This window comes from Mugil cephalus, chromosome 2, assembly GCF_022458985.1.
Source record: "Mugil cephalus isolate CIBA_MC_2020 chromosome 2, CIBA_Mcephalus_1.1, whole genome shotgun sequence".
NCBI lineage: Eukaryota > Metazoa > Chordata > Actinopteri > Mugiliformes > Mugilidae > Mugil > Mugil cephalus.
In genome coordinates this window covers 42,539-68,508 of record NC_061771.1, presented here as the reverse complement: position 1 = coordinate 68,508, position 25,970 = coordinate 42,539, and the positions used below count along the sequence as shown (strand labels likewise).

Below are 25,970 nucleotides of genomic sequence, written 5' to 3'. Positions count from 1 at the left end.
TACTTTACATTTTGCATCGGACACTGCAGCATGACAAAATGAATCTGACCAACGAGTGAGAGATTTACTGACCTTACAGATTTCTGGTTCTTTGGTGTCCAACTTGGTTACATTCCAAAGGTTCCTGTGGCGTCTGGAATCATTTTCAGAATGTTTTGGTCCAGTCACCCACACAAGACCAATGGCTAAAAAGAATCCCAGCCCAATCCCAAGCATCATTCCTCCAATGTACGTTGGCAGAGGTAATACAAAATACCCATAGACCAACAGAGTAAGGATGACAAGAGTATAGTGGGGAACACTAGGTGCCGGTTCAACACTTTTAGATTCATCTTCCCTGCATGTGTCAGTACTAGCACTTAGTGGCATTTTAGTCTGACCACCAGTTCCTGTATTTTCAGATCTATCAACAAATTCACCCTGTGTATCAGTATAAGTGTCTAAGTCATCACTATAGTGGATGCAAAAGTCTTCATCCTCCTGTTTAGAAAGAGCGGACATCGAATACTTATCCAGTGACATAGAAAGTAAAGGTGATTTGTTAGGGCTTTTAGTGTCAACAGAAGGGTTCACGGTTGATTCAGATGTACCAGTAGCTCTGCTGTTAGGGCTTTTGGCTGTCAAGTCACATGCTTCTTCCTCCTTGATGAAGTAATTGTTATTGCTCTCGAGGGAACCACGGACTGAATTAATGTTTGAATGTTCTACAGCACTGGCAGAGAGAGACTTGGGCCGGTAAATGCTACTACCAACTAAGCTACCACTCTTTTCATCCATGATTTTGCTCAGGAGTTGGAACGGCTCGGCAATAGCTTCAGAAAGACGTCGCTTGGTGTCTTCAATTCGTGCCTCGACTTCTGAGACTTTGAAGAAGCTCCTGTTATCTGGTGGGGTTAACGGCAAGCAGGGGGCAGTTTTAGTATCGCTAGCTGATGACACAGCAGCAGATGGCATCCGGGATTGTGCAAATTGCTTAAAAAGTTGCAGGTTAAGGCGGGATTCTGGAAGACGGTAGGGTGTGGTGGAGGAGGGTGGGTCCTGAGATGTATTTGAAGATAATGATTTGACCAAAGTCTTCATGAGATGCTTATGCCCTAATGGTGGAGCAGGAACAGAAGAGAACCCGTCATGAGACTCAATGCCAGAGGAGAAAGACTTTACCAAGCTTGTAAAAGGTTTGTCACTGGAGGGAAAGCTCAAAGATTTTGTGGGAACAGAACTGAAAGTTGAGGCTTTTTGCTCACAAATATGTGAAGACATAGTTTGTGTGGGAGAGGTGTGATGTCTAAAAACAGGAGAAAGTGTGGATGATGTAATGACATCCAAAGCAGCAGAGTCCAAGGGCATCTCTTCAAACATCTCCTCACATACTTCTAAGGCTGTCACAATATTCGAGTCATCCATGGTGGCTGAGGTAGTGGAGGAAATTGTATTGTACAGCTCTTCTTCATCCTTCTCTTCCTCTTTCCCAAGTGTAGAGAAGTGGATGGTAATGTTTTCCTTTGACAGTGATCCCTGGACTTTGAGTTTGGGGGGCACAGTGGATGGCTCTTTATTTGTAGAGGAAGTGCTCTCTGCATGGCTAGGATGCTGGCTGTTCATTTCAGTACTCCCACGAAGTCGCAGTCTGCAAATGAGGTAACAAGATTACACTAAAAAGGAAAATAATCAGGAAAATAATCAGCTCTTTTGTCACTAATTACACAACACAACTAAGTAGTACTGCATTTTTGAATCCAGCAGGTTGGTCTGAAAAAACTGCGCCAAAGTCCACTTCAAGTTAGAAGAATAATCCCTAGGAAGTCCTCGCACAGAGAATCTGCCATTCCTGTTGCGAATAAGCGAGAGGTGAAAATTTCTAAATTGAATTTAAGAGGAGAACTATCAGATAAAATCAAGGAGATGATACATCATTTATCATGCCAGTGATAAATGGCAAATCTTCTCCTCCAAGATTTTATGAGCTAGTTTACATTCTTTCATTTGTGTTTTTAAACAAAAAAATATATATATTTGCATGTGTGACTGTAGTGTGGGTACTTGCAAATGACCTATTATCTAGGGATGGGTACAGATACTCGGTAACGTAATGGAATCGGTGCTGATGCAAACGGTACTAACAAGACCAAAAAGCAACACATATTTCGGTGCCACTAAATTTTTAATTATCGCCCCATTAGCTCTATTGCTGTGCCAACACTACACATGACATACGTCTGTTTTTCACCTGCACGGATGGAAGTGAACCGTCAAATCTGAGGACATATAACATTTGCACCATCTTTGATAACCTGTGAGAGCTTGTTGCTAGGTGTTTTTGAACACTTTAAAACTTTGGCATGTTCTCTGCGTTCTGTATTTTCTGTATTCTGTATTGCTGCTGGTTTTGATACACTGATGTTTTTATCACAATAATTAAATTACAATTTGTGAATTTTATTTTATACTGGTTAATGTATTAATTAAACATAGGTTTTTTGCTAGTTTTTTTTTTATTTTTTTTTGTTTTTTTTAAATGCGCCTGAAAGAGTGGCTGCATGTTGCCAGTAGTTCCACAAAGAATAACATTTATAGGTTAAAGAATAATCTTTATAGGTTATTCTTAGCATGTTAATGGCTGAATTTTTGTCTGACTTGTTGGTTTTCTGTGCCTTAAATCAATCAAATGGTTTTTGGTAGTTTTTGTCTTCTTCTGCTGTATTTTATTTTTTTTTTTCTGGACTTTTTGTATTTGGCTGTGTCATTGGTTGTTGATTATAGAGTTCAGCAGAGTGGCCACTGTGTCCATTGGCGTGTTCCTGCTATTGGCTGCTAGCGCTGCTAGCACTGTCCCCTGAGGTAACCGGAGTGAGGCCTGAGGCTCCTGCTAAACTTCAGAAGAAGTGCTTTGGATGCCATGCTGGAGCTGGTGGCCGAGAAGGAGGTTCGGGTCGGTGCCATCTGTACTCACGGGGAACATGAGGTCTTCGGCAGCAGGAACGATGTACTGTGTGCGCTTGATGGGAACCAGAGGGAGTGTGTCGTCAGAAGTGCTTTAGAGACCTGGTTCATAGGACGACAGTACGTCTACGCCCGGCTTCAGACGCTGTGGGCAGACCCAATCCGTTGACGTTTACATCCTTCGTTCAGCCGATAAGGAAACAGCATTGACAAGAAGCACCATGACGACACAGTCCACACCACTGTTGCTAAGCAACTGGCCAAACATTCACATCACCTTGGACTGTTTTGCCAACTACTTTTGTATATTTTCATAATGATAATTCTGTACATTTTTTGATTACACTGCTTATTTTTATTTTACTTTAATTTAATCTCATTTTATTTATCTTTCTTGTGGTTGTTATGAGTGTTTACTTTTATGTGCGACGAAGCTATGGCGACAAAGTAATTTCCCTCGTGGATCATCAAAATCTGTCTAAGTCTATATAATTTTAATAAATATTCTGTTCAACTTGGACATCACAAAATGTCTTAAAAATGAAAATATTTTTTGACACAATTTGTATGTTTTCTATTTTTTAAAAACTGGTTCCTGCACAGTTTAAGCACCGGTTTAAGCACTGACTTGTTGTTTTTTCTGTGCCTTGGACCAGTCAAAATGTTTTTTTGGTTGTTTTGTCTTTTTATGCTGTTTTTATTTAGTTTTTTCTGAAGTTTTTGCTTTTGGCTGTGGAGTTCGGTGGAGCGAGTGTTGGATCCATTGGTGTATTCCTGCGATCAGCTGCTAGCGCTGTCTGTGCCCCCTGAGCTGCCTGGAGTGAGGCCTGAGATTGCCGCTGAACTTCAGAAGCAGCATTGGGGATGCCAGGATGGAGTTAGAGGTGGAGGAGCAGACAATATTTCGCTTGATAATACTTATTTTTATTTTACTTTAATTTCATCTAATTTTATTTTATCTTTCTTGTGTTTTCATGAGTGTTTACTTTTATGTGCAACAAAGTCTAAGTCTAACGACACCCATCTCTAGTATCATCAGATCTGATGACCACATTCTCATATTTAGCAAAAATTGTAAAGTCTAAACAGGTCAAATCAAGGTCAGAAATGCAAGCATATGAAGACTGTAGCAGCAAAAAAAAAACAGAAAAACATATATTTGGTCACGTGGTAAGGAGAATATTGCATTTTTTTCCAAGCACTGGGTTTTGCAGTTTCAATGTATTGCCAACACTTAAACCATATAAAACACATCTCAGACTTTGAAGAACGTGTCCAGATACAACAGATGCCATTCTGTCCTGTGCCTTGTGCCACATCCAAAACTTTTCTGATGACTCTTCCATAGTTGGACGTATCGTTGTAATGATGACGAGGAGCAGTACATAGGAGTGATCAAAAGTTTGTTGTGTTAAGCAACCAGAACCACCTACAACTCAACATCACAAAGACTAAGGAGGTGGTCGTGGACGACAGGAGGAACTGGAGGGGACCTGTCCCAATCACAATCCCGGGTGAGGACATGGAGAACGTGGAATCGTACAAGCACCTTGGGGTCCACATCAACAACAAACTGGACTAGACTAGACACATTATACAGACACCCACTACAAGAAAGGACAGAGCAGGATGTTCTTCCTGAGGAGACCAAGGTTGTTTGGACTCTGTAGGAGACTGGTGGGGTTAACAAGCTCAACAAGCTGGTGAGGAAAGCCTGTTTGGTGGTGAGATTGAACTTGGACTGTTTGGAATCAGTGGCTTAGAGGAGAGTGAAGGACAAAATCTGTGCAATATTGTACGACAAGCTGTGGCTCATTCAGCCCGCAGATCATCCCACCATCAGCGCTCAGAATCTACGCTCACTACCTGCCAAAACAATAACATTGTGATACATTGATGGTAGGGTGGCACAGTTGAGGTCCTGCCTACCTGTGAGGTGAGGAAGACCAGCAGCAAGTGAGAGGATGCAGATGGAGAGTGTTAGGCAGTGGCACACACACACAAACGAGAATTCAGACATAGAGAAAACAATAATTTTTACCATGGTCAATTCCACCGCAGTGTATGTTGTATTAAAGTCTGTTTGATTAACAGGAGCATAATTTGTCCTATGTTACTTTGTTTATTGCACTAGTAAGTAGAGTACAGATTTCATTTCGGACATGTTTGTGTGCCATGTTATTTTGTCTTTTGCACTAATATGTCTTTGTATTTGAAAATATAGGCCCAAGGCATAGTAACACTCCATGTCTACCATCACATATTTGAGAGTGCTTCATTATTATTGATTTTCGCTATTTTTCTTATGTAAAGAAGCCAGATAGGTGTTCAGTAATTTTTTAACATAAATGTGAAGCACAATAACCACTGTATTGTAACTGATAAAAAGATTGTTAAAGATGACTGATATTCTGGGCTGTTCGGGGCAGCAGCTCATCCTGCACACCACACAGGTGGGGACAGTGACAACTTTTTCCCCCGTAGTGCTGTTTATTTCAAAGTAAAATTGCATCATTAGCTATACATGGTCGGTATACATTTGTCATTTCACAGATAAACAGTGGGCAGCATGGTGTATTTTTTTTTAACGTTTTCAGTTTGTTGATGACCTGAAGAATGGACCGGTCATACCCCCACTCTTTCAAAAGGCTGCTGATATTCAAATAAATCACCATGTCACTCTTTTTTCCTCACTTGCAGCTACTAATTTCAGAACCTGGTTGTGATGCCCAGAATTTGCCCTTGTAAGAGAACAACCCTGCAACTGGTCAGAATGTGTATACACAAGAACACAGTGGGCAGACAACATCCTCCTGTAACCACTGGTTTAGGTTCTGGGGAGATGGCAGCACAACACAAGTAGCCGCCATCACAAATCTAATCCTACTAGCCTCCATGCTCCACAGCTCTCTCCATTTCCTTAGTACATCTTATTGCTTCCTCTTGCCTATGAATTTTGTCCACTACCATCTTTCTCTTTTCTGTTATTCATGTTGCTCCACAGAGATTTCCCTGCACACAGCCCCAGGCCTCCATGCCCTTGCTGTACATGACCTATGATATCCCTAAGCCTGAGGGCGGCCTGTGCTTCCTGTACCGTGTCTCTCTGATTCCACTTCCTCAACGTTTTAACTGTTGGGGCTGTACACCTAACTACTAAGTGAGAGTCATCAGCAGTTTAGCCTTAGCACACTTAAACTCAGCTAGGCTATTTACTGGGAGCTCACTCCAGTATGCCTTTCCCATACAAGACTGCACCGCTTAAGCAGCATGGGACACCAAGCCAGACTGATGAATTAATCATCCTTTCAAACTTCTCAACCTTTGACAGAGGAACCTCATATACTGTCAGTGGCCACATTAGCCAGGGCAATAAACCAAACTGCACACATCATAACCTTAACTTTCCTGGGAGCCCTAACCGGTCTTTGCTTGAAATGCCTTGAATCATTTCCTGCTTCAATCCTTCAAACTGCGCTCTTTCACAAAGAGTTGCATCATACCACCTTCCCAAACTCTTCTCTGGCTTCTCATATACTGTGGGAACCAACTCCTCATTTATGACAAACCTCTTATCTACTACCTTTCCTTTAACAACTGAGATACTCCTAGACTTACTCAGCTTCACTTTCATCCTGGCCCACTGCAAGCTGATGTTTAACTTATCCAGCCGTCTGCTAGTACATGGAGCAGTTGACGTCACAGTCCATCTAGGCCCTAACTGGGGTGAGGCGAAGCCCACCATGCAGCTTTTCTCCACCTACCACCCATTTTGAGGCCCTTATAATCACCTCCATTGCCATTGTAAAGGCAAATCCATTTTTCTCCAAGTAACTGGACAGCCTCTGTGTCACAAAACTGAAAAAAACCATCTCCTCAACATTGAGCAGACTGATCGGTCTAAAATGACTTGTCTCTAACAAGTCCCTCTCTTTGGGAATGAAAATCCCCCCTGCTCTACGCCATGCCTTGGGAATAGGGATCGACCGATTATCGGCGCCGATATTCAGCATTTTGATGCATATCGGCATCGGCCTTTTTAGTTTTATCCGACGGCCGATAAGAGATCAATTTAAAACTGGATTATTTGGGCTCTGATGCAGCTGTGCCTCTCTGTCTGCTGTCACTACGCTGTCTCCAGCATTGTCCCACCCACGGCACCGTCTGATTGGTGACACGCAGAGCCATGGCACGGGTAACAGCCAATCAGCAGCGAAAGTTGTACATGCACATTGCACACACAGACACACACGGCGGAGAGGAGAAAAAGTTTTGCCACCATTGAAAGCCTCAAAATACCTTTCATCGTCACATAGTGCCTAATCCTGAAACGACTACTTCGCTTAACGAAACTCCTGAGGCAGAATGAGTAAAGCGGGTAGATCGGGCGGTAAAACTGAAAAGCAGCAGGGTGCTAAAGCCTGTAGCAGAATGGCGGAAGATCCTGTGGCACCATTAACGACGGAGACGCTTGTCCTAGAACTTGGAAAAATGAGAAGGGATATGACCGCCGAACTCACAGCTTTACTAAATAGCTCACTGGAACCTATCTGGTCGTCGGTCTAATCCTTCCATCTGAGCTTGGCGGCACAAACTTCTACTATCAAAGAGATGGAGACTAGCTTATCCGACCACAGCAACAGGATAACGCAACTAGAACTGGACGTGAGCGGGCTCCAGTCTGACCTGGGATCGGTGGTGAAAGAGAATACAGAGCTCAAGGCAAAAGTGGAGGACTTGGAGTCCCGCTCAAAACGCCAAAATGTCCGTGTGCTGGGACTCCCGGAGAACGTGGAGGGAAAAGATGCGAGGGTCTTTATGGCCAAGCTGTTCGCTGATTTACTGGGAGACCTGCTCTCTGGACCGCCTGAGCTGGACCGCGCACACCGCAGCCTGCAGCCGAAACCCCGACCGGATGATCCTCCACGTCCTGTTATCGTCAGGTTCCACCGCTACATGGAGAAAGAGGCTGTTCTGAGGTGGGCAAAGTCACATAAGGACTCTTCTTACAATGGCCACGGAATCAAAATCTACGAGGATTTCAGCGCAGCGGTGGCGAGGAGGCGAGCAGCATTTAACCCGGTCAAGGGGCTTCTCTACCGGCGGGGAGTGAAGTTCGGTGTGCTGTACCCAGCGCGCCTCCGAGTCACCCACAACAACAGGGAGCACATCTTCAACTCTCCCGAGGCCGCGGAGACTTTCTACCGGCAAAACTTTCCAGCCTAGGAGGCTCTAACGATGGAGTAAAAATACATTCAGGTGACGCTGCTTTGGCTAAGGTATTAGTTACAATATGTTATCGGACTTTTGTTGGCCTGCTGTTAAAGTTACGTTCATTCTTGTTCGGTACCGGTTGTATGTACACTGGCTCTGGCAGCTCGTCGGTTTTATTCGAGCGTTCATCAGACATATATTACTGTATCTCTCAACAGATGTAAGCTATATGTGGGGGGTGGGGTGGGGTGGGTGGGGGCTGTGCGCCTTGTTCGGTGTTTTTTTTTTTCTTTTTTTTTTCTCCTGTTTGTTTGCTTGTTTGTTTGTTTTTTTTTGTTTTTTCCCTTTTCCTCTTTCTTTACCTTTGGTCCCAAACTACTGGTTTCACTCAGTCTTATCTACCTTGTGTATCATAAATGGCAAATGCTTCTGTTGTGCCAGGGGGAGTAGCCGGACATAAAATTAATATTATTACTTGGATTGGAATGTGCGGGGTTTGGGGGGGCAGTGTAAGCGTGCCAGAGTCTTTTCACACTTAAAGTATCTCTCCACTGATATTGCTTTTTTGCAGGAGACTCACCTGCGTACAATTGACCACACTAGGCTCCGTAAACCATGGGTTGGACAGATATTTCACTCCAATTTCAACAGTAAATCCAGAGGCACAGCCATTTTAGTACATAAACGAATTAAGTTTGTCTCTGATCATATATACTCTGACCCTGGTGGTCGTTACATTATAGTTTCTGGTATTCTTTACCAAACTCCTGTTGTGTTGGTCAGCGTGTATGCACCTAATTGGGATAGCCCAGATTTTATGTCCACGTTATTTTCCCATCTGCCAAATTTAGATACTCATCATCTTATACTAGGAGGAGATTTCAACTGTGTCGTCGATCCAAGCCTTGATCGTTCACAGCCCAGATCGACCTCAACAACAGCAATGTCTAAGACTTTATTAACACTGATGGATCGTGTGGGGTGCGTTGACCCTTGGCGTTTCTTTCACCCTAATGCTAAAGACTTTTCTTATTTCTCTACTGTCCATCAAGTCTATTCCCGCATAGATTTTTTCTTTATTGATAAGGCCCTCTTACCTCTCGTCAGATCTACAGATTACACAGCCATAGTAACTTCGGACCATGCGCCTCACATACTCGAGCTTTGTTTCCCCTCGGGTTCACATAGGCACCAAGGAGGCTGGAAGTTGAACACGGGTTTACTGGCCGACGCAGAGTTCTGTAATTATGTATCTTCGGAGATTGATTTCTTTTTAGAGACTAATAGGTCTGATCACATTTCCCCATCGCTTCTGTGGGAAACACTGAAAGCCTTTTTACATGGGCGTATCATCTCTTTCAGTGCGCATTTGTCCAAAACCAGAAGGTTGAGGCAGCGACAACTTATGGACTCTATCTTAGACATTGATAGGCAGCATGCCTCCTCACCAGATCCTGCTCTGGCAACTAAACGTCTGCAGCTGCAAACCGAATTTGACCTCCTATCAACAGGTAAAGCGGAACACCTATTACAACGGACGAGAGCAACTTATTATGAGCATGGGGACAGAGCCAGTCGCCTTTTAGCCTCGCAGCTGAAGCATCAGCATGCCTCTCACTTTATTTCACAAATATATGACTCTTCCCAGAAACTGACAACAGATCCAGCAAACATAAATCTTGAGTTCTCTTCGTTTTATTCTAACCTTTACAAATCAGAACCTTCCCCTGATACCTCGGTCATGGAGTCATTTCTTAATAATTTAGATATACCAACTGTAAATAAAGAATTAGCAGAAAATTTAGATAAACCATTATGTCTACAAGAAATCACTTACTGCATTTCTCTGATGCAGAATAATAAAAGCCCCGGCCCAGACGGTTTCTCAGCTGAGTTCTTTAAAAAGTTTGCTGTACAGCTTGCCCCTTTATTACTAGATGTTTTCAATGATTCGTTAGAACGGGGTGTTTTGCCGCCAACACTAAATGAGGCGCTGATATCTCTTATACTTAAAAAGGATAAAGAACCAAATTTATGTAGTAGCTATAGACCAATTAGCTTGCTTAACAATGATGTGAAGTTGCTGGCAAAGATACTGGCATGCCGACTTGAGACATGCCTCCCTGAAATTATATCAGAGGATCAAACAGGCTTTATTCTGGGCCGTCAGTTGTCATCTAGTGTACGTAGACTTCTAAATGTGATCTTGACTCCCTCTTCTTCTCCAAATCCTGAGATGGTTATTTCACTTGATGCGGAGAAGGCATTCGATCGGGTGGAGTGGCAATATCTGTTTACAATCCTCCAGAAATTTGGATTCGGCCCTAAGTTTATCTCATGGATTCGCCCTCTCTACTCTGCTCCGTTGGCAAGAGTTAAAACAAATTCAGAAATTTCGCCCCCTTTCCCTCTTTCGCGTGGCACGCACCAAGGATGCCCCCTTTCACCGCTGCTTTTTGCTCTCGCTATAGAGCCTCTGTCTATTGCCCTGAAAGCTTCCACATTATTTTCAGGTATAATCAGAGGAGGGGTTGAACACAGAGTAGCACTATATGCTGATGATTTATTATTATATGTTCGAGACCCAGTAAATTGTGTTGGTGGAATAGTAAATCTGTTAGAGACCTTCGGAATATTTTCTGGTTATAAGCTGAATATCACAAAAAGTGTGTGTTTTCCTGTTAACCAGTTAGCGAAATTGATTTCTCCTGACGTGCTGCCCTTCCATCTATCTCCTAGTGGCTTTAAATACTTAGGTGTAAACATCTCACATTCCTTTAGCTCACTTTTTAAGAATAATTTTGTGGAATTGACTGAGAAGATTAAATTAGACCTACAGAGATGGGGTGTGTTACCTCTCTCACTAGTGGGTCGTATCGAAACAATTAAAATGAACGTATTACCCCGGTTCCTATTTCTTTTTCAAACTCTCCCTCTCTTCCTCTCCAAATCTTTTTTTAAATCACTCAACACCATTCTACTTTCTTACATCTGGGCAGGCAAGCCCCCCAGGATTCAAATATCTATCCTCCAGAGGCCCAAACAAGATGGGGGCCTTGCACTTCCCAATATGCAGTTGTATTACTGGGCTGCTAACCTCCAAAAGCTTAAATCATGGTATCATTTCCCTGACACTAGCTGGTGTGTTATAGAAGCTAGCTCTTGCACTTCATCCTCTCTACCTGCATTGCTTTTTGCTCCGCTCACAACGCGCCCCTCTCAGTATACTAATAACCCTGTTGTACTTTCCTCACTAAAAATCTGGAAACAGTTCAGGCAACATTTTGGATTAAAATCTTCCTCTGTCCTTTCCCCTATTTGCAACAACCACCTGTTTCTACCTTCTCTGCTAGACCCAGCTTTTAAATTATGGAAAAAGAAAGGCCTGGTTTCTTTCTGTGATCTTTTTCTGTGATGAAACATTTGGTAGTTTGGAAAACCTTGTCACTAAATTTGGCCTGTCAATTCAAGGTCGATTTAGATATTTCCAACTTCGTAGTTTTGTAAGGACTAATTTTACATCTTTTCCTAAACTGCCTGAGAAGACTCTTTTAGAGAATATGATGTCTCCATCATCAAAATCACAAAACAGCATTGGGTCAATTTATAACCTTTTACTCTTTTCACAAGTATCTCCCCTTTCATGGCTCAGGGGCACATGGGAAAAAGAGCTCGGGCTGGGGCTGGACGAGGACTGGTGGAGAGAGTCACTGCTTAGGATCAGCTCCACTTGTACTTGTGCTCGTATGAGCCTTATTCAGTTTAAAGTGGTTCATAGGGTCCACTATACTAAGGCCAGGCTAAAGAGATTATTTCCTGATACAGATGATTCTTGTGTTAGATGCTCTCTCTCCCCAGCAGACCACACACACACGTTTTTCTCCTGCCCTAAGCTCAACTCCTTCTGGTCGTCTTTCTTCAACTCCCTCTCTGTAATTCTGGGCATCCCCCTGACCCCTTGTTCCTTAACTGCTATTTTTGGTGTGTCTCCTATGGGCAAGTTTAATAAATATCAGGCTGACCTTGTTGCGTTTGCTGCCCTCATCGCCAAGCGACGCATCTTGTTACATTGGAAGAGTCCTAATCCCCCTGGCACAACCTCCTGGTTAAAAGATTTAATGTCTTTTCTTCATTTAGAGAAAATCAAACACACAGTCAGAGGATCTGTGAAAAGATATCACAGAATATGGGACCCCTTTCTTTCCTATGTCAACTCTTTAACTTTGATAGACTCTTAAATTAAATAATTAATAAATTTTTTTGTTATTGTGTGTTTCATTAGTATTGTTATTATTATTATTGCTATTCTATTATTTTCTTTATTATTATTATTATTAATTTTTTCTTGACCTTTTATTTACCACATAAAGTGAACTTTGTACATTGAGCATTGGGCTGGGTGGGTGGGTGAATCGGGGGTGTTGGTTATTTGGTATTTTGTCTGGACACTCTCTTACAATTAGATTTACCTCTAGAGAAAAGGAAGCAAGAAAATGTCAGACTTCCTACTTACAGTTGATTTGTGTTTTGTCTGTAACATGCTGTGAAGTTTGCACAATAAACATATTATAAAAAAAAAAAAAAAAAAAAAAAAGCCGGCGCTGTTCCTGCGGGCTTGATTTCGGGGTAAGTTAAGGCAGCAGAGTCTCCCACAATTGTAATAAACATCCCAGTCCTCTACAGCTCATAACTACTAGTAAAATTACTGTGATCCCATTAATGTTATAAACACATAAGCGGCAGCTCTGCTCTGCTTGCCTGTTAATCACTCATAACAAGGTTGCTGATAATATCGATATGTTTTCTGGAAACGAATATCGGCTCCAAATATCGGTTATCGGCCTCCTTGACAACTAATAATCGGTATCGGTATCGGCCCTGAAAAAAACATATTGGTCTATCTCTACTTGGGAATAACCTGTTTCTTCCATACTACCCTCAACAATTTCCAAAAAAATCTCAGTACATCTGGTGCACTCTTATACAGCCGATATAATGATGACTCAGTTAGGTCCCAGGGCTGAAGAGGCTCTTCACCTTCACCTTCCTGAACCTCTTTCCACCTTGGTGGGCTGTCATCCCACTGACTACCTATCTCCCCAATTGGTGGAATATTAGAGGGGAGTGCCGTCTCCCTAAACCTTTACTTATCGTTATGTATCTAAATCTAAACAGATCCCTATAAAATGCTACTCTAGCCCGCTCTTTCCTTCTATATTTTTTTCATGGTTTCCTCTCTTGTACAAGTCTGTCGATATCTTGCTGACGCCTAGACATAACTACCTCTACCTCTGGGGTACTGTTTCTCAATAGTGCCAAATCTTTCCTTACCATAATCGTATATAATATCTCCCATCTTCTCCAACTTACTCTCTGCCATCCCTTTTAGCTTACCTAACGCACTGGCCAAATCATTATCGATGTCCTCCCACTTCCTACTTTCAGCTGCACCTGGCCACTTCACCCATGTTTTCTGACTCCTTGGCTGGCTGGCTGTTCTGCCTCCGTATTGCCCCAACATTAGGGATGCTGATGTCTTGCGAACAGTAGGTTACTTCCCGGTACTTCCTGTCGCCGGACTTCAACCGACTGACTTGATACACTTCTTAAAAAGTAGCTATAAATGCAGGTTCCCTCTGTTCCCTCTACCAAGCACTTTTTCCTCCCTTGATGGATTCTGAGGCTTTTTGCTGTTGTTACTTTCGCCAGCCACACACACAAACCTGCTGCTTCTTTCCATCTCCATCAGAACCACTAGCTTCCATAAACAAGTTTTGCCTACTTGTTGTCACATCCATTCCATAGTCAAACCCGTGTTAGTCATCTTCCACCCCTGTCCTTGCCAACTCTTGGGGTATTTTACCATCATTCAAATCTGTAGCTACATAGGGTGTAGTCAATGGCTTACCAAAGTCTTGGCTACTGTTACAGTGAGGTGCTAACCCACTGTAGCCCCGGTGGGGACTGTTCCCTCCTGTCAGCTGTCCATGCTGTCAATAAGTCTTTCCCTACTTACCAGCTGCGCTGTTGACAGCAGTCCCTAGCCTAGGCTAGCTTTCACATTCATTAATACACAGGATTGTGCCATGATCCAAGGCAAAACACATTTAGAAGCCTAGCGCTTTGGCGTTCATATGTGTATGTAACTGTAATCACAAAGTTACCTGTGTAGTGTGTCAGTGTGTGTGTGTGTGTGTGTGTGTGGGTGAGGAGGGTGCGCTTGCGCGCGCATGTGTTTGTGTAACTGTAATCACAAAGTTACCTGTGTAGTGTGTGTTAGTGTGTGTTGTTAAATAAATGTATGGGACACCGGGATCAGCTGTATTAACAGCAGAGACAACTGATCAATCAACTGGTCTCAGCTGTGGCCTAGAGCTGTGGCTCAGGGGTTGCCGTGGCAACTCACAGTGGTCGTCAATGACGACGGAAGCGTGTGGAACCGGGTCACAGAAAAGAGCTAGATTTCCCCCCTTTTCGATGGTCCCACATTTGGGCTTACTGCGACAAAACGGTAGCTCCTATCAGAAAAACAAGCAGACCGTGGATGTCGTAAGACCTTCCTGAAGACTTTGATAAGTTTTTTGTCCTCCTGGAGTAAATATTTTGGACACACTATCGAGTTAAAGACAAAGGTCCTTCTCCTTTCCTCAGAAAATCTTTGCATTGGAGTGAATGGAGAGTAGACAGATACTTTACCGTGAACAGAGGCTCACAGTTTAAATTCTTTACGTCTCACTGCTTTGCCAAACACATTGTGAGAGACACAGCAAGTTTGTCTACAACTGTGGAAAAAATCATGTGTCTAGTGTGTAAATTGTGGCCGGGCCGAGCGTGCAAAGAGACAAATTTCAGGCGATTTCACACACGTTCTCTTACTCTAAGTACCAACATTCCACACTTTTTTTGGAAAAAGATCATGGTCATTGAACAGTGACTGATCAACAACGATAAGACCAATCAAAACGAGGAAATAATACACCAATACACAAGGCTTGTGTCTACATTTTCAAGTTCAAATGAAGTCTGTAGGTGAAAATATGCCAACCTACGTCACGAAAAATTCATATTTCAGAAAGAAAAGTAATAGCACACTGATCCGGATCAAGCTGCACGTTTTGATATATTTTGATATATAACTCATCCTACAGCTTGAAGAGCCCTCTGGGCATCCACACTAATAGGAAGAAACGTAGCCCCTAATAATAATAAAAATAATAATAAGAAGAAGAAACACGCGGGATAACAATAGGGCCTCAGGAGAAGCCCTAACTAGAAAATTCCCTCTGGAAAATTTTGAAAGGGCTACAGGGGGCTAATGCCGGAGGAGTAAACACACTTAGCACACTTAACCGACATTTAGCACAACTGAATGTGGGTTACCTAGTTTTAGGTATGGTTTTAGTTCACACAACTCTCTGCTGTAGTTCCTGTGTATGGGAGTGACAAATTTGTCACGACAAAGAAATGATGGTATAGGATCAAGGGGCGTGTCTGTGTGTGTGCATGCATTTCTGTGTGTAATTGAGAGTTTCTCAACTATGTCAAATAATGCATGCACAAACACTGCACTGTAAGCAGTCTTTCAGTGGTATTGTTTATATGACTTTATTTTTAAAAGTATATTTATTCAAAGAAATCAATTTATTTTTCTTTCATAGTTTTTGGAATTACCCATAAGTAAAAAGTGTGAGTATTTTCATAACTTACTATTTTATGTGATAAAATTAATTTGATTGGACTTCACCATAAATTGATTTTACAAAACTCAGTTTAAACGTTTATATCCGATGTAAAACGTCACAACACGCCCACTTGCAGCAACGGAAGAACAAGCCTGGGCCTTTCGAATGTTCCTGGAGTGAAGACAGGTTTGTCGCGGAGCCTAAGGAAAACTCTTGTAAGTACCAAACTCATGTAAGTAACTCTTTATATTGTTAAATATCAGATTTTACCAGAATTGAAATTCATAAATTTGCAATTTGAAAAAAGCATGGCTCTGTTTCCTACATTATGTTTGCTACTTTTGCCGTCGCCCACCACCATTTTGAAAAGCTCATTAACTTTAACCAACACTGTGCGGTCTATAATTAGCGTTTTCTTTGTGTGGTAGTTTAATATTTTAAGTGACTTTTACTAGAACTGAACCAGCAGTTGTTAGGTGGAGGTGAGCATGCAGCTAGTTGGCAGGAGCCCCAGGATAGCCAATTAGCACAGCACCATAGAGGGATCCCTTTGCAGCATGTGGCTGGACATGCATCTATCGTCTTAAGTCTGATGTACAAGATCTAAAATTACAACTCAAATGTTTTCAAAATGGTCTTCAAAAAAGTAATCATCTGAATTAAGTCACACAACTTATATTAAATATAAAATGAGATTGTTTTTCTCAGTTACTGTTTCTGTATCTTAAAGGGAACTGCAGAAAAAACGGTTCATGAGGACCTGAAAATGAAGAATTTGAACATCTACGTCTGTCGTGAGCCAAATGCAGTAGAAATCATCATTGAGGGAATACCAGTTACTTATTTTAATTAAGTCTAGTGTGTTTAATATGCTGATGTTTTTTACACTGATTTTACTCAATTTCTTGGCTTTTTCTGCAAATGCAACTTAATATTTTTGCATACATTGAAATGCATATTATTAAGTTCTTCTTACTCAAAATACCAATGAGTTCACTAAACTGATAAGAAGTGGTTGGAAAATGTTGCCTTATTATCATCTTTTTTTTTTTTTTTTTTTTTGTTAGTTAGATCTAGGTAACCGTTTTTCACAGTGTGGCATATATATTAAAAGTCAGGAAATAATCAAACTTTTGGTATTTGTGATTAGTAATGAAGTGGATTTAAATATGCATTTATTTTAATATTAATATATGCTATTTTTAGGACATTTTTGAAGAGGACACTCTTCCCTTAATGGTAGCAACGTGACAATTTCAAAATCAGGTATGAGCGTTAAATAACAAGCGTTGCCAGCTTGTTGCCTGTTTCCTTAGTTAAGTCGAGGCTGCCACACAAATCATCGATCTCATCATCCTACATGCTGTGCAGCTACTCACTGTACACATTGTACAAGGCTAAAACAGTCACAATAAACATTGCCATTGAAAATAGATATTGGCACAGATAAGAAAAACTTGAATTGAAAAGCATTATTACACAGGATGAGATGCTACAATCCTTTGTGCCAAGATCTGAGGCAACATGCATTTAGAAGTCCAGTCTAACTGAAAGCAGTCAGCTACCACTAGCAACCAACAAGAACACACCCACTAGCGTAGTCAGTAGCAGAAGGTAAGGTAAAAACACATTTAGAAACCCAGTCCAACTGAAAGAAAAAAAAATAAAAATTCAACCAGCAGGCTAGCCATCAGCTACCACTAGCAACCAACAAGGAGACACCAGCTAAATAGCGAAGCCAACAGTAGGCAGTATGCAGCACATCATCTGGGTTTTCAAGTGGGCACTTCCCTTCACCGATGTTTAGGTAAGTCAGGCCCACAACACCTCAAGAAGGCTTAACAGTGAGTTCCAGCATCCTGGAGTCACCCCCTCCATGCAGCCAAGCAAGCGACAGCTTCTTGGCTATGAGGAGGCAGTGGGGACCATGGTGCAAACAAGACTTTAAACTGGGGGGTGTCAGGGGTCACTTGCTGCGGTCTCTCTGGTAAATCTGCTTTGTGCTAATCTGTTATAGTTTTGTTCCTCTTGAATGACTTTAGTTTAAGGCTGCAACTGTTCATAGACGTCACTGATTACATTGACTACTTAAATACACTGATGTGCATAAATTACATCAAAGCATCACACTAGCTGGGTTTACATGGAGCCAAATATTTCGATTACAATCAATTTAGAAGCCCAAACCGAATGAACATGCTCCATATGTACACCTAAAACAGAATGAAAAGGCCTGAACTGAATTAAATTTCATTCGGTTTCACAGGGATAGAATATTCCCCAACAGTGAATCAAAATGCAGTCCAGCTCCGTTCTGTCTGCGAATGCTGTCTTGATCTAAATGCGCAGTGACGTTCAAGTGACGTTTCCTCAATTGGTCTGCGGCGCAGCGGAGAGCTTGTTTTTAATAACAACTCTGAAAGAAGTAGTGGTAGTAGAATGTAATAGAAAGTAGTGGAACATGTAAACATCAGCTGACCCGAAACCTTCAATCAGGAAAGTCTCCATGTCAACACAGCTTCTGTTTACTAAATAAGCACTTATCTGAATGTCAAAACTGAGGGAATTAATTTTAACAAGTAGAGGGTGGTAATCCAACCAGTAGTTACAGACTTACTAAATTTTAAATGACATCCAACCTTAGCTGAGTTGCTGAATATTTGGACCATTATCTTAAATTTAGTCAGACTGTTAGTTGATAGTCAGAGCCTAGGAGTCGTTTTTGTGTCCACATTACTTGTTTTTGAGAGAATAACTCAATAGAGACTCAAGAGCAGACGCTTATCATTAGCATGTCAGTACAGTTGCAGATAGTTTCTGGATATACAGACTCCTAAAATTAAACAACCTTGTAGGTGGGAGCAACCTTTGGCTAAAGCAATCATCAAAGCATGGATATTTTTCTTACAGATTACTAATTACAATCAGCGCACATCACCAGTGATGGGAATAACACCGTTAAAATAAACAGCGTTATTAACGGCGTTATTTTTTTCAGTCACAGGCAATCTAAATAATTACTATTTCCATCGTTATAACACCATTTCCGTTACTGAAAATTAAATGGGGTGCGTTACAACTAAAGCTGTCTGTTATCATCCGACTTGGTTCTCAGCCAGATTTGTCAATCAAACAAATCAATTGTGTTGTTACATGATTGTTAATGGAAGCTCAAAGGTGAGCGGCAACTGTGTTTATAAACAGCTTGTATAGGGATCTCCCCCACTTTTTTAACGATCATGGTAGCGCTCTGCATCCGAGAAAAGGGGGGATTTGGCAGCAGATATCACAGCTAAAGGTCCGACCCGAGACTTTTGCCAATGTGAAAGCACCAAACGCGAGTCGACCCGAGTCGGATTTTCATGTGAAAGAGGCATACCAGTTGGGGTCTGAGGCGCAATAAATATTAAAAGTTCTGTGTAAGTACATGTCGATGCAATTCTACTCTATGCAACTGGCTTTTGAAACCTGCTAAGAAAAAAAATCCAAATAATTAGACATATTTAAACTTAAAAAAAAAGAAGAGTAACACAGTAGTTAATTTCCCTGATAACTAGTTACTTTTAAACTGGAGTTATTCAGTTACTAACGCAGTTACTTTTTGGGAGAAGTATCTAGCAACTATAACTAATTCCTTTTTAAAAGTGACATGCCCAACACTGCATGTCATTTAAGTTAAACATACTCTATGCATTCTAACTATTGAGAATACATGACAGCATATAGTAAAACATGTTAAGCACACTAAAGAAATACGAAATTTTGTTGCATAACTTCTTCTACAACCACTCTCCTCCCCAGTTTTCCCCAGTGTTGTTTTTGTCAGCCATTTTAGATTTAGTCTTGGTCTTTTGGGCGAAAATACTTAAGTTTTAGTCAGATTTTAGTCACTTCTATACGTGATGGTTTTTCGTCAACTCTAGTTTAGTCTAGTTATATTATAAACTAAAAAAGAGAGAGAGAGAGAAAATATTAGTCTTTTAATTAATTAGTTGTATTACACACTAAAGTGACTAAAAGATTTTAGTCAGTTTTGACTAAAAGGCTTTAGTCAGTTTTAGTAAAAAAAAAAAAGAAAGAAAGAAAGAAAAAAGAAAATATTAGTCTTTTAATTCATTTGTGTCAGTAAGTGTTGGAATTTGGAATCAAGGTTGACAGCTTGTATGTAAGCATTGCAAATCAACAGCATTGCAAATCAACAGTAAAACAAAAGTTAATCTTAATGCTTTTGATAGATAATGCACTGTGTTATCCATCACATACAGATGAGGACTTAACAGGTGTATGGCTTGAGGCCTCTCCACCACCATCTCAAAAGTTTCCTGTCTGCAGCCAATTACAGAGCCAGCCTTCCTGATCAGTTTATTCAGTCTGTTGGCGTCACTGGCTGCAATGCTGTTCCCCCAGCAGACCACATCACAGAAAAGGGCGCTGGCCACAACGGACTGATAGAAGATCTCCAACATCTTACTACACACATTGAAGGACATTAGCTTCCTCCACCACCTCCACATCCCTGTCAAGGATGCTGAGGGGCTGAGGGGCTGAGGAGCTGTTCCATTCCTCCTTAAGTTAATCACCACCTCTTTGGTCTTGTCCACATTAAGCAGCAGGTGATTCCTTCCAGGCCACCCCACAAATCCATCCACCAGTCCTTTATACTCCTTCTCATCCCATCCACCGCTTATACACCCCACAACTGCAGAGTCATCAAAAAATTTCAGTATGTGACATGACTCTGAGTTGTGCTGAAAGTCAGTGGTGTATAAGGTGAACAGGAATGGAGCAAATACAGTCCCCTGTGGGGCTCCCACACCACTCACCACCACATCAGACAGGACACGGCCCAAACACACAAATTGTGGCCTGTCTGTCAGGTAGTCAGTGATCCAGGAAGCAGTGGATACACAAACACCCATCGACCGCAGCTTCACACCCAGCAACCAAGGCTGGATGATGTTGAAGGCACTGGAGAGATCCAAGAAAGTGATCTTTCTTTTTCTTCACTTTCTTTTTTAACTTTTTATCTCCATATTTCAGCTTGTGTTTTTTCATGAATTTATGACCTACTGCATCATACACGTGCATCACACAAAAGTTGTGAAAATAGCAGATCTACAAGATCAACACATTGCAACACATCGTGAGCTTGTAGATCGGCTATTTTTTTTTTTATTTTATTTTATTTTTTTTACCAATAATTACAATAATAAAGGAATGGTTTTAGACATACCATGTCTAAAATACTTTCTGATCTACTCAGGATTATGCTTTACACTAAGATAAAGTGGTAACAGTGGAATCAATGTTCATTACTCCAAACAGCAAAGAACAAAAACAGTCTTACTTTGGCAGTTCTGACTTTATTTCTGAGAATTTGCTAAAGTGAAATAAACGTACACATGCCCAACAAATATAACCGATGGATGAGGAACACATAGTTCAAGTTGACCTTGTCTGCGAGACCAGACTATCACTGAATGTAAACATGGCTAAACATACTGCTAACATTACATTAGCTATAGAAGTGTGCTGTTCATTTAGACACATGGGAAACAGCAACAGGTGTGCTGCTACATTTTCCTCCATGTTTCAGTCACTCAGACATGGGTCAATATGACAACGTATTATACTTATCTGGTCAAAAGTTCCTGCATGTTCTACACATAACAGTAACACACACATAAGCTAATGAGTGACTTATTGTTCTGGGCTGCTTTTTTGTAATTTAAGCTGCATTTATTTCGTTTTTCTGGACCTTTTTTATGTTTTGCTGTAGCGCATAGCAGAACGGCTGTCTGTTGGTGTATTCAAGAGTGCAACTGCTAGCACTGTCCGTGTCCCCTGTACTGTCCCGAGTGAGGCCTAATATTCCTGCTAAACTTAAGAAGAAGTGCCGGGGATGCTGTGCTGGAGTGAAAGTTAAATATTGGAGAAGGAAATTCAAACTGGCAGTACCATCTGTCCTCATGGGGAACGTGACGTCTCTTACTAATAAGATGGACGAACTATGTGTGCTTGTAAGAACCCAGAGGGAATAAGCAGTCACTAGTATTTTGTGCTTTACGGAGACCTGGCTGCATGCGGACTTCCCTGACCACAGTGCTTCAATACCCGGCTTTAAGTCTATACAGGCGGATAGAGACACGCTCTTGAGAAGTAAGAAGCAGGGGGGCAGGATTACTGTTTTTGTTAACAAGAGATGGTGCAGTCCCGCTCATATAACTGTGAAGGAGCGTGTCTGTACACCGGACATTGAACTTTTAGCTGTGGGAATGCATCCATAGTCTTTACCGAGGGAATTCACCTATGTCATCTTTATCGGAGTTTACATCCCTCCTTCAGCAGTCTAGGTAACAGCATGTGATGCGATTCACTCCACTGTTGCTAGGCAACAGAAGCGTCTCGACGCGCGGCCACGTGGGCATTACATCTCTGTTCTATTTTTGAAGTTCGATGCGAGCCACACGCGTCAAGCTAGACAGAGAGTGGCTCGTTCGGACAGGAAGTCAGACAGAAACTGAAGAGCGAATCTGGTCGTTTTTCAAAATAAAACACAATGAGCAGACTCCGGGTCGTATTTCCTGTCATTCCGTAGCAGTTCTAGTTTTGACGGAGCCGTTGCTAAAGCACGCCAAGCTCAACAGCACAGATTGCACCAGGAGAGGAAACCCGACACAGAATCAACGTAAAACACGTCCGCCCCCTTTCAAAATAAAACACAATACGCCGTTCACGTAGCCTCACAACTTCACATCAATATTACGTCATGGCCGAATTGAAGTGGAGCAGCATAGAATCATTTATGATACAACACATTCTTTTTATAAGGACAATACAAGAAAGGACAAAGCCTGGAATGCAATCTGCGGTCTCACGTATGTCCAGGATTCTCGTGCGATCTCTTGATATCGCGTGAATATGGCCGGCTTGCAAGCCAGCGCTACGCTGCCTTTCCGCGCCCGTGATGCGCCCGGTAGGTGTTGACGCCAAGTGGAGGACGGACCAAATACGCGACGCTCATGCGACACGACGCGGATGGACCCGGTGGAGGAAACACTATTGACGAGAAACGACATGATCCACACCACTGTTGCTATGCAACTGGCCAAACATCCACATCACCTTGGACACTATTTTGATGACGCTGCTCATTTTTATTTTACTTTCATTTAATCTTATTTTATTTTATTTATATTTCTTGTGTTTTTTATGTGTGTTTACTTTTATGTGCAATGAAGCTATGGTGACAAAGTAATTTCCCTCATGGATCATTAAAATCTGTCATTAAAGTCATATATACATACACACACACACACACACACAAACACACACATATATTTACATACATACATACACACACACACACACACACACATATACATACACACACACACATATATACCCCTGTTGAAGACCTATGTTCTAGGAGGTTCTAATTTTGCAGTCAACAATTGTGTTTTACTAACCTGTCAACTTCAGCCACTGCCCATTGCCGCGCTTGTTCTGGCGCTACAGAAAGGAGCGCTATTTGTGTCGGTTGGAGTCTATTGCATCATTTTATATCATAAACATTAACATGCTAAAAAGACAACAAAATAAGTGCAGCGTCGACCAACGAAAACAGACTTTCCAACTGCCTGTCACCCTTTGAGCCCTATTAGTTTTTCCTAATTTTTAAAGATACCAGCGCAACTCCTTTGCATGTGTGCTACTGGATACATATTTCTCTTCGTGTAGAATGATGAAGGGATGTTTAGTGATGATATTTAGTAGCAAATGCGATAGAAATTGACGCACTGTACAACCCTGAAGTGGTGTCTACACTAAAACTTCTCAGCTTCTGATAAATGTCCATGCACTGGTGGGCTTTTGTGCAAATTGCATCTGTGTTGGCTTCACACACACAAAGTGATGTTGCTATCAATGACAGACTTAAACAGACTTTAATGATTCACGAGGGAAATAACTTTTTCACCGTAACTTTGCTGCATACAAAAGTAAACAACACAAAAACACAAGAAAGATAAAACAAATGAGATCAAATTAAATAAAAATAAACAATGTAATCAAAAAATTTACAGAATTAGCATTAGGCCTGTATACAAGTTGGCAGAACAGTGTCTGAGGTGCTTGGCCGTTTGACCAGTTGCATAGCAACAGCAGCATCTTGTCGAATGGCGTCTCCTTGTATAACCAAAGCACTTAGGCCATGAACATGGATAGCGCTACCAGCCAATAACAGGAACACACCACCGGACACAACGGCCACTTCGTCAAACACCACAGTCAAAGACCAACGACACAGCCAAAAAACAAAAAGTCCAGAAAAAAATTAATAAAAACAGTACAAAAAGACTAAAACGACCAAAAACTATTTTGATTGGTTCAAGGCACAGAAAAAAACAAGAACAAGTTAGCCAACCATTAACACACTAAGAATAACCTTAAAGGGTTATTCTTCACGGAGCAACTGGCAACATGCAGCCACTCTTTCAGGTGCATTTTTCAAAAATAAATAAATAAATAAATAAATTGTATTTGTTGTACAGTACCAACAGTTGAATGTGGTCAAGGCTTTTTTTTAAAAAAAAAAAGCTCTCACACCATTCGCTAAAATCATTAACCACTGGGCCGTGAATGCTGTCTTGATTGCTTAGGAGAATACTCTTCATACTCTACTTCATACTTTTCCGATATGCAGAATGGTTGCCTTGACAATGATTAAAACTTGCACGCCAAATATGACAAGGCACATGACACTCGTGCAGTTTGTATCTGAGATAGTAGAATAGAATATCAAAAAGACAAATGTAATGATAAACCAAAACTATTCTGGAGATTGAACTATTCCCTTTTACACTCAATAGGCTGTATTTTAATTCAATTTTAATTCATGTAATAATTATGGATGTATATGCAATATTGGTTGTTAAAGTTTTGCATTAAATGCAGATAATATAGGTGATCTAGGCTGACTTGAAGGGGCAGAATATGACTGTGATGACGATTTGGTGCCTGTCAGAGACAACAGGGTGAGTGTGGCTCAGTAAGCAGAGCAGTGGTTTGATCCCTGGAATGTGCTGCGTACTGAAGTGTCCTTGAGAAAGACACTGAACCCCCCAGGTGCTCGCATTGTGTGGCACTGGTGTGTAAATGCGTGTGCGCTTCTGTGAGCGAATGGGTAGATGTGTCTGTGACAGTAAAGCGCTTTGAGTACCAATAGGTAGAAAAGTGCTATATAAAAACAAGACCATTTACCAGTAGACAATAGTCTGAATTACCAAGCTAACAGACAAATGCTGACATGAGAGAACCTGACTGCAGAAGTCTCAATTCTAATGTAACATAACGGACTAATCTCCCGGTCAAAATCCACTTCCCAAAAGTTATATGCTGATTCCACAACCAAATTAAGTTAAAAAACAAAAAAAAAAAACACAATATTTGTGCCTTTTCGAATACTGTTTTCAGGTCTGGTTCCACCCCTAGTCCCCGGGTAACATTAATCCAGTCCAAATATTTTTTTTATTAAAAAAACAAAAAGCTAAATGCAAGAAGCAATGAGCAATGAAAAGTTAATTGTAATCCGTTTTTATTGCCAATGTCAAAATTTTCTTGTGAAAATGACATGACAAGAGTAAAGACTTACAAGTGGTCACCAAGACAGCAGGATTGCTCAATTATGTTGTCTGCAATGTTTTAGCTGTTGATAACAACAGTGAAAACAAACTAGCTTGTGATGATCATGTGGGGAAAAAAAAATAAGTAAACGAAAGTTGTGTTTTAAGTATTAGATGTTGAGGAGAAAGTAAGAGAATAAGAGACACAATGACAGCCACCCAGCCAAAACAAAGAAAATAAAGAACTCTGAATTTAATTAATAATGTTTGTGATTCAGCCTATGTTGAATAATGCACTCCTCTTGTAGCTCTTTAAGTTCATAAACAAGCTCTTATTATTTTCAATTGATTTCCCTGGTTACCCTGGCTTTGGTGATGACAGAAGTATGACTCAGTCAGAATTAACAGCAGCACCCGAGGAGATAACTCACTTTACTTCAAACTTAAGACATATGATGGACCCTTTTAACAGCACTTACACAACAAGTAATTTTCAAAGCAAAATTTTTAC

The 25,970-nt window shown here is 41.2% G+C and overlaps 1 protein-coding gene across 7 annotated transcripts in view; it reads right to left on the bottom strand.

Moving 5' to 3' along the window:
- LOC125004621 (testis-expressed protein 2-like) overlaps positions 1-25,970 on the bottom strand; it is an 81,618-nt gene that overhangs the window by 44,580 nt on the left and 11,068 nt on the right. For 6 of the 7 annotated variants that reach the window (XR_007112366.1, XR_007112367.1, XM_047579353.1 and 3 more), the window contains exon 3: positions 73-1,627. Coding sequence is in view for 5 of the 7 variants with exons in the window: in XM_047579353.1 (XP_047435309.1) it covers positions 73-1,602 (1,530 nt within the window). In the remaining 2 variants the exon portion in view is untranslated. Of the gene's footprint in view, positions 1-72; positions 1,653-25,970 lie in introns of all 7 variants that reach the window. The other variant, XM_047579350.1, reaches the window with a different exon arrangement.